Source organism: Larus michahellis, chromosome 4, assembly GCF_964199755.1.
Source record: "Larus michahellis chromosome 4, bLarMic1.1, whole genome shotgun sequence".
NCBI lineage: Eukaryota > Metazoa > Chordata > Aves > Charadriiformes > Laridae > Larus > Larus michahellis.
In genome coordinates this window covers 62039877-62056589 of record NC_133899.1, presented here as the reverse complement: position 1 = coordinate 62056589, position 16713 = coordinate 62039877, and the positions used below count along the sequence as shown (strand labels likewise).

Genomic DNA, 16713 nt, shown 5'->3' with positions numbered 1-16713 from the left:
AAATCTGCTTTCAAATACACCATTGAAAAATCCACATGCCAAAAAAAAATCTGTAAGCAATAGCACGATAGTTCATTCTACCACAACTTTTTTCTTCAACAGCGTGGTAAATTACAGCTCTGACCTAAAGTTTCATATGTTTATTGAATGGATTGTTTACTACTCTATAATAAACATTGTAACACCAGTATTTATGTTTTAACTAGTATTTTTTGAGTCCCTTGCATCCGAGACCATAATCAAATTATGCAATGCAGTTCCCCAATTACCTCCCTGCTTCATTATGTTTACCTGTTTTTCCCTGGCAGCCTCTGTTTGCGGTGCCATCTGGAATGCATACTGTGGTCTCCCAAACACAAGCCTCAAGCCAGGAGAAACACCGTTGGAAGCAACGGGCACGTTAAAACCAGTATCAGGCACTGATCTACCTACCCAGGTGTTCCCAACAGCTCCACGGAGTGCTGGTGTGCCTGCCATAACAAACAATGTACCCGTCTTTCTCGGGCTGGAGGTTAAGGAACAGTGATCACAAGCAGTGACAGGGGAAGCTATGGGGATAGCAATGAATAAACAGGAATATGGGTTAGCGATGGGGAGAACTTCAGTATCAAAACGTAAGCACGAAGGGAAGCAAAAAACCCAGTAATTTCCTGTTTATAGTTACTACTGCATTTGGCCTAATATATAATAATTTTCTGTTCTTGATGTCATCTTGCTACCTTATGCAATATGCAACACCCGTATCAACTCAAACTATGTTTTTCATTCTAATGTAAAATTTTGCTTAAACGCAACAATAAAAGGGCTGATATTTGCATACATTGGATTTGGTCATCCAAGCTGAATTTAGTTATCTGTCAATCAAAAATATCCACACATAAGAGTCATCAAAGCAAGCCAGTCTGCAAAGCCACAAATATGGTACTGTAGGTACAAACAGGAAGGGTATGATGACCATCAGTAAGCACTTATTTATTTACTTTGACACTTACAAAATAGTCTTCCATAAGCACGTGGAAGAAGTTAAAACAATACACAATTGTTAATCTAGAAGAAGCTACATGCCAAAATGAATTTTAATATATTTCACCAAATCACCTCTTATCAAATATATATCTGGAAACAGATAAGCCTTACACCATAACTTTAGAGTAAACACACTTAGAACACACAGAGCAGAGGAACCCTTGTAAAGCCCTATTTCCCCTTTGCAGAGCCTGAAATGAATAGCATTTTCTGCTACACTCCAAATTATTGCAAACATCCTAAAAGCTCATGGATAAAGAGTGTTCATAGGCAGCCAGGAGCGAGACCACTCGCATCAGGACTTTGGTGTTCTCCAGTAGCAAGTAAAAGAAAACAAGAAACCTCCCATTGGCAACCATGAGCATATTGCTGCCATGTCACCAAGATGCTTGCAAGAGCTTATGGCCAGTACTAACTATCCTTTAAAAAGCGCCCATGTGAGGAGGCTCTACAAGCCTGGAAGCTCAGAGGAGCCCTCCACCTCCTTCAACTGCTGCTGCGGAAAAGGGCACTTACCCTAATAAGGACCAGTGAGTTGAAGGGTCAGCCAATTCCCGTATAGAAATGATCTGAACGTCTGTGAAACATGACATTTATTCACCTTTCCTATGAATTCTTAAAAAATTCTAAGAGCAGACTCTCCCTGAAATTAAGGGAGAAGATCTATTCCTGGTTTTCAACCTAAAATAGATGGTATCTGGTGTAAACAAAGGGGAAGGATGCATAGTTCATTGCTTGGACTATTTTTACTCTTGTGAGGGAGGCCTTGCTGCAGGAATGCATCAAAGTATCTAAGCAAAGGAAATTAAAAAACTCAGAGTGTACAATAGTCTGAGAAGTTAATGTAATTTTTGACATTCCAGAACGTATTTCATTCCACTTAGTGACAATGTCAATTAAATTTCAGTTTAACCTCCAAGAGACAACCTAGGCCTGGAGCACTTGATTTGCTCTTCTTTTAATATCTCACAGAAGATCTGTTTATAACTTGCAAGTACATTTAGGGAGAAGGTGAGGTAAAAATAAGCCAACATCAACAAAGGAAAAACCCTATCTAATGAAGTTGCCTTAACCTGTTTAGTAAACTTAATAGATTTTGCCTGTTACACAGTACCATGCTCCCATAAGGTATGAATCTACCAGCTGTGAACTTTGCAGCCATTTAGTAGTACTCTTTTATGGACGATTATCTGATTCTGTGCCTTTTCTAGCAATTTCAATGCCACAGTTACCATAGATGCTGATGCATGGTCTGGATACATGCCTGATGCTCCCCAGGGTGATATGAATCAGAACTGCCTCTCTTTGTCCCGCTGGGTCCTGCATGTAACATAACCATCACCAGTAAGGAAGCAGCAATGCAGAGATTCCAAAAGCATGCTGCTGCCCCTGGAAGCAAGAAGGTGTCCTGCTAGGATAACCATAAAACGCTCCTTTAGGCATAAGATCTAGGTGTTGCCGAAAGCATGCAGAGCAAGGCATTGTGCCTGGCTAGGTCATGATCATCAGTCCTTTCGCTTCAGTTTTGGTGGAGAGATTTTTGAGGAGGTGAATAAGCTCAGAATACTTTTGGAAAGTTTTCGTTTACATCATTTGATTTCAAGGCAAAGGAACTCAACCATGTGGGATTCAGTATGGCTAGCACTGTCACAATTAATCAGGCAAATCACACCACCAGCAGGATTCTATGAAGACCAAAAGTGAAATATGTGAAGCAACTCAGAAGATTAGATTTCTCACCCTTAATTCAAGTCTACAACAAGAATATCTCAAATGACAAAAAACTTAATTATATTATGAAAAATAGGATTGATTTTTAAATGCAGTACAGCTCTTGGGTCTCTTTATCCCAGTGATTATTCACTACAGAGTCGTGGAACGACTAACATCCCTTCAAATTCTACAATAGCAGTCTTATTTTGTTGAGCTTTGAAATCAGGAAAAGTGAATGACTAAAATCAGATGAGGTCTGCATTAGGAGCATTTTGCCAATAAAGCAATCTTGGTACACCACAGTGGCAAGGCACTAAGCATGTAATCAGCTATATCAGCAAAGGTCTGCCTTGGACTCATACAGGAAAATCACCACTTATTAGCAAAACAAGCAGTATCAGTAAAAGAACAGTTTTGCAAGTAAAATAGTATCTGCTATAGAGGTTTCTGCTGATGCAGCTTTGTCCAAGTGGGATACTACACCACTTAAATACCTCCAATTGACCAAGCTATACCAAATATACTACAGACTTGGCTTGTAGTCTGCTCTTAATCTTGGCTCGGTATTTCACTCAAAATATTTTGATCATTTTCTATCTCTACTGAATAACAAAAGCCTCTCAATTCAACTTGCCAAGTTAGCAAAATATGAATGTTTTTTTCAGGATAACATCCAGCTCAAAATGTAGAGTATGGCAGCATTCTTGAGGCAAAGAAAACACTGCTAGACAAAGCAATGGTACGTGCTATACCAAAGCACAGTTATGGTCAATACATTGATCAGTATTGGTCACTGACTGTACAGGTGATAGACTGCCTAGTCTACAGCCTAGTGCAGGGAGCTTTGTGACCCTGGAGTGCTTCCAGATGGCCCCAGGACTAACAGGCTGCCAAACTCATTGCACCCTGCAGTGTGACGGGTTACACAACCCATTTTACAGCTTGAAAAATCTTTGCGCTGCCTTCCTTTGCCTGGGCTGTCTATATGCACGTCACTGGGAATCACCAGCAGAGAGTACACTCAGAAATGGCAGGTTTTTCCCCGGGGAAAGGGGAAATGCCCTCAACAGCCCCTCTCCCCCAGCCATGTGAAGCAGCATGTACAGTAGCTTACATGAGAGGATATGCAGAAGGGGACAGTGCTAGCATTCCCTCTCCTAACGCTGTGATGATATCCAATCTTAGAGGTAGCAAAGGTAAAAATAATAGGTAGCAAATGTAAAACTAATAGGTAGCAAAGTCCACCACAGTAGCGAGCCTTACGGACCTTCTGCCCTAGGCATGTAAATGAGTCACTGGAATTTAGCAAAGGGATGGAAAACTATACAGGACACTTCCAGGCAAGGAGACAATTGATCAATGCAAAAAAAATTCAGCAGCCTGAGAACTCCAAAGATGTGTACGGGCCCTGGCTGCGAGTCAGCTGTGGAAGAAGCAGAGTGCAGCGTCACAGCCAGCGACGGACAGCTACACGAAATTAATTCATTCAACTGCTGCTCCGTTCCCCACAGCACATTTAACTGACTTTTGTGAGGAGATAGGGGAATTTCACCTTTTATGTAGATGCAGCTGGAAAGACTTTACACACAAATTATTCCCAGTACACAACACATACTCTAAACAGTGCAGCCTGATTAAATGGTACACGATACAGCATCCTAAACTACTCTGCATCACAGTCTGCAATCTCAAAGATGGCACAGACCCAACATCACTTACGAAACTGTAAGATAAAGTTCAATGCAACTATAACAAAGGTATCTACTTTCATGAGTTGCCCGTTGCTGAATGAGCAGAAAACTTTAAGTATGACAGACTGTGTCTTTCCTTACTGTTGATCAGATTGTTTGTTTGGTATTTACGTGAAATTTCCTCCCTTATTTACCAGAAATTAGGGGAAATCCTAATTATATAATCTTGGGTTCATATGGTATTGAGTTTTTGTTGTTTGTTTGTTTTTTTGATGGTTTTTTTTAAAAAAAAAAAAAAACAAAACACTGCCACAGGATTGTTTTACATCTAAAAATGATCGTCTTCCTATTGCACTCAGGCAGAAGTAGGCTTTACACTTCCATTGTCTTTTTCCCTAAATTTATTGTATTTTCTTTCTTTTCAAAGGTGCATGTATGTATGTGCATATATGTACATGCATGTATATGAACATGGAACTTTAAGACCATGAACCCCTGACAAAAACGTTGTATTAAAAAAATTAGTTTTACAAAATGTAATGCAAGTCTTGTTTTCTATATACCAGTTTGAGGTGATGCAGACTTTGATAAATCTTTGCATGTTTTAATCAGAGTGGTATTTGTCTTAAACGGAAAGCAAATCAGTATAAATACTTCAGATTGACTACAGATACTGCTATCATAAAGGAATTTTAGCAGAAAGTCAATAATTTTGTCATAGATAAGTCAGGAGTTTAGTGATACTGCTGCATCTGGATGTCAAATAGGAGTTGTGTCATTTTTGCACCATGACGCCCTATGGCTAGGTGGAAGAATTAATAGACTGCTAAACAACTTAATTTAAGCCTTAAACTTAATCAACATACAATGCTGTGCAGGTCTGCTAAGTGGCCAACTTCATGAAAAAAAAAATAATCTTCAGAGCACAATTTTGAGGTTTGCTCAAAGAAATCCTTTTGTGGGGTAGAGGAAAAACGAGGGGCAAAGTGTTATCCAAAAGCTTCGTTTCTGGTAAACTGTAAACTCATTTTTCAATAAAACATTATGCTTGATGACTTCATTATTTAAACTCCTAGTAATTTGAAAAGCAGATTTAGCTCTAAATAAAAGCATCATTTGGAAATGAAATTAAAAATAATTCCATTTAGGAAGAAAACTAACATGAAAGATTTCAGGGTTACCAAAAACCACCTCTTTGCCCTTCTTTTTGGATAAACACATTCACTAAATTTGCTAACCACTTGCAAAAAAACTGGCTTTGTTTCCAGAAACAGTCTTTTTTTTTTTAAAAAAAAAAGAAAAAAAGAAAAAGGGAATTCACTAGTAGCCATCACTACGGACACACAAATTTTCAAGGGAGAATTGTCTTCTGTATTTCAACAAGGATCACTATGCAAAACAAGCCTCACATTATTTTTAAAGAAAGGCTGCAGCCATCTCGTACTGCTGCAAGTAAAGAGGGTGTGCTCATGACTCACGGCCCCTGTTTGGTTGCAACTCATCAGTGCCGGCAGCCCCTAATCTGCTCCCAGCCATTATGACCAGCAGCTCTGAAATATGGATTAGGTCTACCCCAAGTACTCCATGCAGGGAAAGAACTCCTTGAGCCCTTTATTCCCTACGGAGTACCTGTGCAGGAGAATAAATCAGCGATGTGAAAGAAAACATAAAATCCTTCCCAGTAAAATTTGCAGATGACACAGAAGATAATAAAATGGTAAATACCAGGGAGTTGTCAGTTCCATAGATTGCATGGCAGTCTGGGCTCACCTGAATAAAATGTGTTTTAACACAGCTGAGCACAAAGCTGTCTATCTAGTAACTAACAGCACAGATTCCAAACAAAGACAATATAATAACCTAGGAAGAGGCATATGGATGATGGTGGATAACCAAATTAATATTAGCCTACAGTGCAATACCCTGGCTAGAGCAGCAAAAAAGATCCTTTGATGTACAAGGAAGCAAACACAGAGTAGCAATAGGAAAGGATTATAAAAATCACTACCGATGTTGAGATAGAGAATCTTTCCATTTCAAACAGCACGCGACAATGGGGTTCTAGTTTGTATCGGTGATCCCTGAGCACTTCCACAGGAACAACTAATGGACTATACTAGTATTCAAACTAGAAAGACTTCATCAAACAGCTACAAGAAGCATTCAAATTCTGGAAAACTTGCCTTGCTAAGAATGAGAAATCTGTGCCAAAGAGGAGGATAAATGATCAGTGGGTTACTGTCTACAAATATCTAAATGGGGGGAGGGGGATTAAGAACTGAGGAGTATCACGAATGCTAAAGGTGGATTTTTCAGATTCTTAATGCTGGATTCGGTACATTTCTGCTACATAAAAGTTCGAAAACGTCAGACTAAAAACAAGGTAACAATATAATTAACAGCTAACAGTAAATACAGTTCATCTAAAGAAAGGCAGGATTTTCTTTTCTCTGAAGTTCTTATAATCAGCATTTTCCTTCTAAAACCAACCAGAAGTTGCAAGACTGTGTTACTATCTTTTATTGTTCTTTTAAATCGAAAGATGGCAAAGAGTTTGAACTCTACCTTTCAAAAGCATACCTAAAATGCTTCAGCATAGCTTTGTTACTGCAACCCATAGCACTTACGTAACCTTTAGGGCAGGTATTTGCCTAACTCCTTATACTTGGGGGATAATTATTTCCCCTTTCCCCAAGTTGTGGAATGATCATATAAACTGTTAGTAAGAACTTGTTATCTTGCTCACTGCTTCCCCCAGTGATATTTTGGATACACTTGGTATTATTGCCTCTGTATTTCTGCAAAGCAGTGAGTTACTGAAAGAGCATGGGAAAAGTGAAACCTTGCTGAATACACAGAGTAGCTCAGTCACAGATAATGTGAATTGATCTCTCCGTTTCTGAAACCACTGACATGACTCAGGAAAAAAAACAAACCAACAACAAAACACAGCCACCAAACACAGAAAACCACAAAACAAACAACACAAAACACAAAAAGAACCCTTCATACCTGAAGTGAAAATGAAACGCAAAACCAATTTCTGTACAATATCAAAACCCCCGTTTTAGCAGGGAATTAGCAGATTGTGACTAATATCCTATTGAAAGGGTGTGGTTAAGGGACCTGAAGATCCAGCCAGTTTAACATGGATTACGTGCAAGATCGCAAAAAGGTAATTGCCTAATTGGTCAATTGACCAATACCAAATTCACTTCAGGATTAAACTCAGAATAGATATTACAATTAGATACTGGAAAGCTTAAGTGAATCTTCAAAATTTGTATTGAACTATAAACTGAATAGGATTTTGTAAACGTGAACATTGTCCTTTATTATTCAGTGGAAGAAAATTTTCAGGTAGCATGTATACATTGCACCTATTCTCTATTCAGGCTACGTTCCATTAATCTCAAAGTAAAATGTTAAAGACAGTACAACATCTAACTGTCTCATAATAGAAATATGACAAAATTTCTGTTATTGAAAAATTACGGGTTTTGAGTGCTGTTCTCTCAAATGCTCCAATCAGCCAAGGATTAGATGTTCAACTTAATGTTAGCCAGTGATCATTAATCATTTTAAAGTGGCACAGCTAATCTCATTTCTTACACAGAGAAAGTCCGCTCTCATATCTTACGTGTAAAGAGACGTTGGCTTGCTTTTGGATGTGTTTCAAACGTGCTTAAAAACTCGTTTTTCTTCTTGCAAAAAACATCTAGAACAGCTCAGCACAGAGAACCTGCAGATATGCTCCACGCTACAGCAAGGTGAGAGCAGATGTAGGCAGCTGTAACAGGGATAAAGTTTTGACAGGCAGCCTCACACTGAGACTATAAGAATCAGGTGATTTATATTAAAAGGCCTGTTACATGACTTAGCAGTGATTTCTCTGCCATTTGCTGATGGAGAATGAATTAGGATATTAGCTTTCAGTATTTTCTAAGAAGAGGTCAAATTTATGAAGAGGAGATGCATCGAATCTTCTTCAAATACACCTATTAAATTCACATTTCTAGGAGAAAAATCAAGATGTGAAGTGAGGGAACACCCCACCCCCCACCCCTCCCAAAGAAAGATCCACTGTGCAAGAAGATGGGGGCCTCTCCTTCCTGTTTCACTAGAGTAGATCAAACTACATAGCAGCTTCTTCAGTATGTTCTCTCTTAGGTTAACTCCTAAAGATGGGATACAGAAGTCATTGTTGGGAAAAAAAAAAAGCCTGTGTACCCTACAGCATTAGCTTGAATGACAGTCCTGTTGTCCTACATTACATTTTTTCCTGCAGCTAAAATAATTGTTTTCAAACAATTATTTTCTTTTCCTCAGCTATACGATGAGTCAGGATATACAAACAGGAAGTCAGAGAAGTCTTACATCTTTCTAAGGCAATTTATGTGCAACACCACCACTAAGAAAAAAAAAAGATAGTGACCTCTCAGCCATTATCAACTTCTCTGTGCTGCTTAAATGGCTATACTGACCCAAACCAGCATGCCCAGGTGCAGAGGAGCCAGCAGGGGGTTTTAACCCACTTCCACAGAGTTGTGAATCTCTATTTGGAACTATTAGCTCCTCCTCTGCAAGTCTTTTACTGCTTTCTCCACATTAAGGTGCTGATAAGCACTGCAGAATACTTCAACCACCCTAAGAAAGCCTTTATCTTTCAGTGTTCCGTATCTGGTTGAATTCCCTCACTAGAAACCCTGGGAGAGCTATTTGTCCTATTAAAAGGTTTATATGCTCATTTGAATTGTCTACCAGGGCCATGAGATTTCTTGGACATCCAAAGCAGTTCTGTCTTTGTTTTAGCCATTTGATAAATAAAGAAATCTCAATTTCAACCTTAGAGGCTGACAGGAATGGTTTAGCATCGTGCCTCCTTTTCTCAGTTGTACAAATATTTATGAGTTTGAGTCAATAAATAGTCCAAGGGGAACTTTTTTTGGTTTCTTAAGTTTGGATGTTTTTAGCATTTATAGGCTCAGGATGAGCCCCCACTGACCCTGTTGTTTGTGAACAGAGAAGGACTTGTGGATGATGTGATAGTTGGAGGCCATCTTGGGCACAGCAATCACAAAATGATAGAATTTTCAATTCTCAGAGAAGTAAGGAGGGGGGTCAGGAGAACTGCCACCTTGGACTTCTGGAGGGTAGACTTTGGCCTGTTGAGGGGCCTGGTTGACAGAGTCCCTTGGGAGGCAGTCCTGAAGGGCAGCGGAGTCCAGGAAGGCTATATGTTCTTCAAGAAGGAACTCTTAAAGGCACAGGAGCTGGCTGTCCCTGTGTGCCGAAAGATGAGCTGGCAGGGAAGAAGACCGGCCTGACTGAACGGAAAGCTTTGGCTGGAACTCAGGGGAAACACAAAAAAGGAGTTTATGACCTTTGGAAGAAGGGGCAGGCAACTCAGGAGGACTATGGGGATGTTGTGAGGTTATGCAGGGAGAAAATTAAAAGGGCCAAAGCCCAGCTAGAACTTAATCTGGCTACTGCCGTAAAAAACAATTAAAAAAAACTTTCTATAAATCCATGAGCAACAAAAGGAGGACTAAGGAGAATCTCCATCCTTTATTGGATGCAGGGGGAAACACAGTGACCAAGGATGAGGAAAAGGCTTAATGCCTTCTTTGCCTCAGTCTTTAATAGTAAGACCAGTTGTTTTCCAAGTACCCAGATCCCTGAGCTGGAAGACAGAGAAGGGGAGCAGAATGAAGCCCCCATAATCCAAAAGAAAATGGTTAGAGACCTGCTACACCACATAGACACACACAAGTCTATGGGGCCGGGTGGGATCCACCCAAGGGTACTGAGGGAGCTGGTGGAAGTGCTCACCAAGACACTTTCCATCATTTATCAGCAGCCCTGGCAAACCATGGAGGTCCCAGCTGACTGGAAGTTAGCAAATGTGATGCCCACCCACAAGAAGGGCCAAGAAGGAGGATCCAGGGAACTACAGTCCTATCAGTTTGACCTCAGTGCCAGGGAAGGTTATAGAGCAGATCATCTTGAGTGCCATCATATGGCACATACAGAACAACCAGGTGATCAGGCACAGTCAGCATGGGTTTACAAAAGGCAGGTCCTGCTTGACTAATCTGATCTCCTTCTGTGAGAAGGTGACCCGCTTAGTGGATGAGAGAAAGGCTCTGGATGTTGTTTACCTAGACTTTAGTAAAGCTTTGGACACCATTTCCCACAGCATCCTCCTGGAGAAACAGGCAGCTCATGGTGTAGATGGGTGTATGCATCGCTGGATAAAAAAAACTGTCTGGATGGCCAGGCCTAAAGAGCGGTGATGAATGGAACTGAATCCACTTGGCAGCCAGTTACAAGTGGTGTTCCCCAGGGCTCGCTATTGGGCCAGTTCTGCTTAATATCTTTATCAGTGGCCTGGACAAGGGGATCAAGTGCACCCTCAGTCAGTTTGCAGACAACACCAAGTTGGGCAGGAGTGTTGATCTGCTTGAGGGAAGGAAGGCTTTACAGAGGGATCTGGACAGGCTTGATCAATGGTCCGAGGCCAATGTTATGAGGTTCAACAAGGCCACGTGCCGGGTCCTGCACTTGGGTCACAACAGCCCCATGCAGCCCTTGGGGCAGCATGGCTGGAGAGCTGCCCAGCAGAAAAGGACCTGGGGGTGTTGGTCAACAGCCACCTGAATATGAGCCAGCAGTGTGCCCAGGAAGCCAAGACAGCCAACAGCATCCTGGCCTGTACCAGGAACAGTGTGGCCACCAGGACTAGGGAAGTGATCATTCCTCTGTACTGGGCATTGGTGAGGCCGCACCTTGAATACTTGTTCAGTTTTGAGCCCCTCACTACAAGACAGGCACTGAGGTGCTGGAGTGTGTCCAAAGCAGGGCAACAAAGCTGGTGAAGAGTCTAGAGCACAAGTCTTATGAGGAGCAGCTGAGGGAACTTGGGTTATTTAGCCTAGAGAAAAGGAGGCTGAAGGGAGACATTATGTCTCTCTACAACTACCTGAAGGAGGTTGTAGAGAGGTTGAGGTCAGAATTTTCTCCCAAGTAACAAGTGATAAGACAAGAGGATACAGCCTCAAGTTGTACCAGGGAAGGTTTAGATTGGATATTAGGAAAAGTTTCTTCATGGGACTATCAACCATTGGAACAGGCTGCCCAGGGAAGTGGTGGAGTCACCATCCCTGGAGGTATTTAAAAGACGCATAGATGTGGTGCTTAGGGACATGGCAGTGGTGGACTTTGCAGTGTTAATGGCTGGACTTGATGATCTTAAAGGTCCTTTCCAACCTAAATGATTCTATGATAATGTTTATATGACCAAACTACACCTTCCAGGACAAATTGCTCCACTTCTTACACTGAAATCAATGAGCCTTCTGTTCCATGCTCATTTCACTAACTTGCAAAGAAATGAAGGAAAAAAGAACTAATAAGACCATAGCTATATTTCCAGGATTTAAACGAGCAAGGTGTTTTCCTTACATATTTATTCCATGCTCTTGATTTCAGAAGAAATACCTTACTGTAGAATTATTCCTTATTCTCTATGCTCTAAGAGACACATAGACACATGACCTTTAAGTCTACTTAATATGGACAGAAAGAAATGAGGAAGAGATGATTCTTCCAGCCTTGCTTTGGAGATAGCACATAACAGCCACCAAACTGATTCCCCTCATGACCCAGGTGATACTCTGAAGGGCCAACTTTATGAATGGAATAACTTCCAGGCTCAGAAAAAAAAAAAAACAAACCCTGAGATATCCTCTGCTTGTACACAACAGAGACTCCCTGCAGACAAGCAAAAAACCCCTATTCTTGACACACCGTTACTCCTTGTAATTTAGCAACAAATGAAACCGGAACATGTGCCAGGAGCTGTGCTCCTCTTGGGCTATCTCTGGAGATCATCTACCTGGGCTTTGTTCACTGTTTGACACTCCATAAAGGTGAACAAGGGTGCAAAACCATAGGTGTCTGTGCAAGCAGAAGAAAGGATTTTCAGCCTGGGCAAGAGGGAAAAACCATGGCAGGTTATAGCGAAGTAGCTAGAACTGAACAAGAAATACTTCTTTTTATTGACAATTTTGTCTGACATCACAGAAGAAGAGTCTGGACATTCCTGGCTACAGCTGTGGGGACTGGAAAAGAAAAGCGGAAATATTCAGTAGTTGATGGACAGCCATATTTCAGGCCAGTTACTGACAGGCCTCTGGTTTTACCTCTATAGCTCAAGAGATGTCATTTACTTCAAAAAACACAACGGTAAAATCTTTTATGAATGCTTGGTGTGTTAGTCTCTACTGCTAGTGAACACAGAAACAATTCGTAATTATTTTCAAGCCTACTTTACAGCATTTTAAAAAGCATATTTACATGCTCAGCGACCTAAAACGACATAGATGCATGGCGACCAAGGTGGTGGACAATGAGGTGGGGGAATAAATACAGTTTCAAAAGCCAGATATCTAGCGACAGCTATGAGACTGAATTGCATGAGGACCATAAATAGCCTAGAGGGATCTGTATTAAAATATTTATTATTCTGCCTATTTTATGTAATATTAACTAATGTAATCATTAGTCCAGCTCCTCAGGAACCTGTGTCACAAAAAGCTTTTTGCAACTTTTTTTTTTTATAGTACCATAATGTATTTACTAATCTACACCTTTCAGAACTCTTTTTATAGTATGTATTAGCACTAAGATTTGACTAAAAAGGTTACTTCCCAAATGTTTTCTGAAAAGTATTTTTGGACTAGAAGATCAAGGTATGATCCTTTCAAATTTTTTACAGAAAGGATCAGAATACCTCAATTTCAACTGCTATGTAGGTTTACACAAAATACCTTTAGTAGGTACATGGTTAAGCATAAATCCAGAGTAGGCTCTCTGCATAATACTCCTTTTATTTTTAAAATAGTTTGGAGAAAAAACAATCAAGCTCCAAACGACAACTTTTTGTCCTGTCTTACTCCATATGGCCAGTCCTTAAAATTCCTCTGACTCTCAAAATAAGTAGTTTGCTGTTTTGTGTCCAGCCCAGATAAAGGATACAGGAGTATCCTGGATAAATACAGGATAAAGGAGTGTCACACAGCCCTTTTCTGTTGACGACCAGTGCCCTTTTTACATCCATTCTCTCTTCCCCAGTCTAATCAGGGGAGAGACTGAGCCTGCATAAAAGAGATGCACATGAACATCTAGTAAAAAATGTTCACGTCTTATAGCACTAAAGTATAAGTTTTAAAAGTGTCATGAAAATAGCTTGATTTTTTGCTGTTGTTTTGATTGTTGTTATAGCATTGGAAATAAATTACTGGGGGGAAATATACCAAAGACATCCACTGAGAAGAAGACAGAAAGAATGCCTCAGCGAACTTCAATAGTGTGGAAAGAAGTACTGAGAGAAAATATCACTAACCAAAAAACATTTCATATTTTCTGTAGGAAGACCTGGCTGTTAGTTTTCCAAAATAATACATGCTTTTTACAAGTTAGGTGAACTGGACTATAATACTTCATAATTCACATTTCAGGTACGACAAAAGAGATGTCAAACCCAAACACTTTCATCACTAGTCTTAATTTTTGATTTTGCCTTTTTTTGGAAAGCTATTTAGCTAATGCCTTTTTGCAATTGTACACCTACTTATAAGTGAACATCTAGCATTCCATTTTGTGGTCAGAACAGCTAGCTGTTTTAAATTACTCTGACTATAAATTCTACCTAATTAAAAAAAATTAAGATAATCAACTATTTTGAAGTGTTCAGTGAAGCCATTGCTGTATTTAATACTCATGACAAACTGTGCCAAGTTTTCTTATTTCCACGAAGTTTCAAAATCTTGAAGTTGTTCTAAAAACTGATATAAATAGTGCACAACAAATCTGCTTCATACATTTAAAAATGAATGCATTTTTACACTTACTGAACTGAAGTTACAAGAAAAGTAAAACCACTGAAGTTAAGTTCTATGGTGACATTTAAAACAATGCTAGGTCTGGACTGCGTCAGCCACCCTGGACACAGCGATTATTTGGAGAGATAGAAGGGAAAAGCATCAAAAATTCAGAAAGTGCAAGAAATACATGTAAGTCAATGTAAAATCATGAATAAATCATGTGTCACACCAAAAGCAGCCATTCACAAAAAAGCCAAGCAAGAGGTCAGATTTTCATTTTGGCTCACCAAGTTACATTGATGCTGTAATTATATTGATAAATCTAGATTTCCCTTTTCCTCTCACTTCTGGAAACCAGAATGATACTCTTCATTTACACTGAAGTAACAGCTTTTACTGATGTAGTTGTACCCATTACTAAAAGAAAACATTCAGGAAACAAGCAGCAGGTTATGGAACAAAAAGAGGGGATGAGAGAACATGACCTAAAAATTTATAATGAGTATGACTGCCTTGCCAAAGAAACATGTTGTTGCAATGCAGAGTACAACTGATTTTTAGAAGTTAAGGGGGGGTTTGCAAAATTAAATCTGTTACATACAAGATGACAATGATAGCACTCGGATATAAAACAAGAATATAGTTGGAGTGTAAAAAGTAAACACTAAGTGACAGAAAGCAGTTTCAAAATCCAGCAAGATAACAGAAAATTCATAATGCATTTGCAATATATTAATACAAAATAATCTACCACACACCTGTCAAATATATACTTTTCAATTCTATGCAGAAATTAGATTATTAAATCCTTACTACAGTAAAATAGAAACTTCACTGATTGCAAAAGTAACAGAAGCCAAGCACATAGCATTTGCCTGCCCACGGCAACAGCACTTTTGTCAGAAGCACCAGTAACGATCTTGAGTTACGCACAAAAGCGGGCTCTGTTAGGGCAAGGGACAAAGGCAAATGACTGCAAAGCAAGAGGACTCAACTTCAATTTAACTGTCCTGTAAGGTACATACTAATTAGCTGCAAAGCTATGAAATCCTAGCTAGCATGTTAAGTCTGCTACATGACAGTATAATTTGACTTCTTAAAGGATTATGCAAATTACAACTCATCATTCCATTACACGACTGAAAAAAAGTGACAGCTAATTTATACATAACACACCTTTCAAATCCCTAAGATGTGAAGCACCTGTGCAATACGTTTTGCCTAGATTTTCTAGTGTATACATTCTTGTTTATTGCACTCTACAGAAGCATATCTAAGAGATTTACACTAAAGTCATAGGGGTTTTTATTTGCTTTTCAGCTTTCAGAGCACAATTCCAAAGAATTAAACAACGTATTTCTGTCCCTGCTGTAGAGGTTTTGCACGCGAGTAGAAGTGTACGGTTTCAACACACGTGTAATTTTTGAATAGCGGGAGAGCACGAGCACTAAATGCACGAGCTAGAGGCAAGACTCACACAGATTTCAACATACTTCTGGTAGGTAGATTCACAGTAGATTCCGTCATATCGGTAGATTTTCCTACATTCTGATTGGTTGGGCAGAGGATGCTGGACAGTTATTCTGTAGAGGCATCAAAAACAGATAGACATGACTAGAGGTTCTCTACAGGTAACTGTAATGCAGGACAAATCAGTATGTTGAAATTTATTTTCTTTTTTTCTTTTTAAATTAAACATCTTTCTGATCTCTTTAAATCAACTGCCTTATGCACATAACATCCAGAGTTTCCACTTTTCAAAATTTGCACTGAGAGTAAACTAAACTTCAGTTCTCCACAAGAATAGTATTTTTTTCCCCCATCAAATAAAAGTGGAAGAGGAAAAGAATTTTATGAACCGAATGGATACGTCACATAGTTTGCGTATATACAATAGGGCTTATAAAATTGATTATTTATTGTTTACTGTTGCAATCCCTCCTCAGGCAGAACATCCATTTATATCAGCTGGGAGTTTGTCCAGACAAAGACCAAATAACCCCCCAATTTAAAATGTCAACAGCAATTCTCACATTTGCACAGAATGAGGATGTTGTGGCATTATGAGGACTGTGATTGAAGGTGCTCAGCACCATCTGAATAATGCCATATGTTCTTGGATCGACTGAAAGAAAATGAAAGTGATTGGCAGCAATCAGGAGGTGCGCAGCATCTTGTAAAATCAGGCCCTAAAAGATTTGTCAATCATTCTATTATTCATCCCTCCCCAACTCCCTGTTAGCAGAAAATATAATTTGGCTATAAAAATTCAATGTTGTTTTTAAAATATACTTGGGAATTGCACACAAAACAGTACCCACCAATTTTCTTTTTTTCTGCCCCCCGCCCCCGCTCTGGAATAAAAACACATTTTAGATGCTTTTGTATCTTCCATA

General features: G+C 39.6%; 1 protein-coding gene across 7 annotated transcripts in view; it reads right to left on the bottom strand.

The window, feature by feature from the left end:
- Positions 1-16713, bottom strand: part of NPAS3 (neuronal PAS domain protein 3) — a 627172-nt gene that overhangs the window by 523949 nt on the left and 86510 nt on the right. For 4 of the 7 annotated variants that reach the window (XM_074585122.1, XM_074585124.1, XM_074585126.1 and 1 more), the window contains one exon: positions 15811-15900. The exons of the other annotated variants lie outside the window; for them this stretch is intronic. In XM_074585122.1, the coding sequence (XP_074441223.1) occupies positions 15811-15900 (90 nt within the window). The remainder of the gene's footprint in view (positions 1-15810; positions 15901-16713) is intronic. 7 annotated transcript variants of the gene reach the window in all.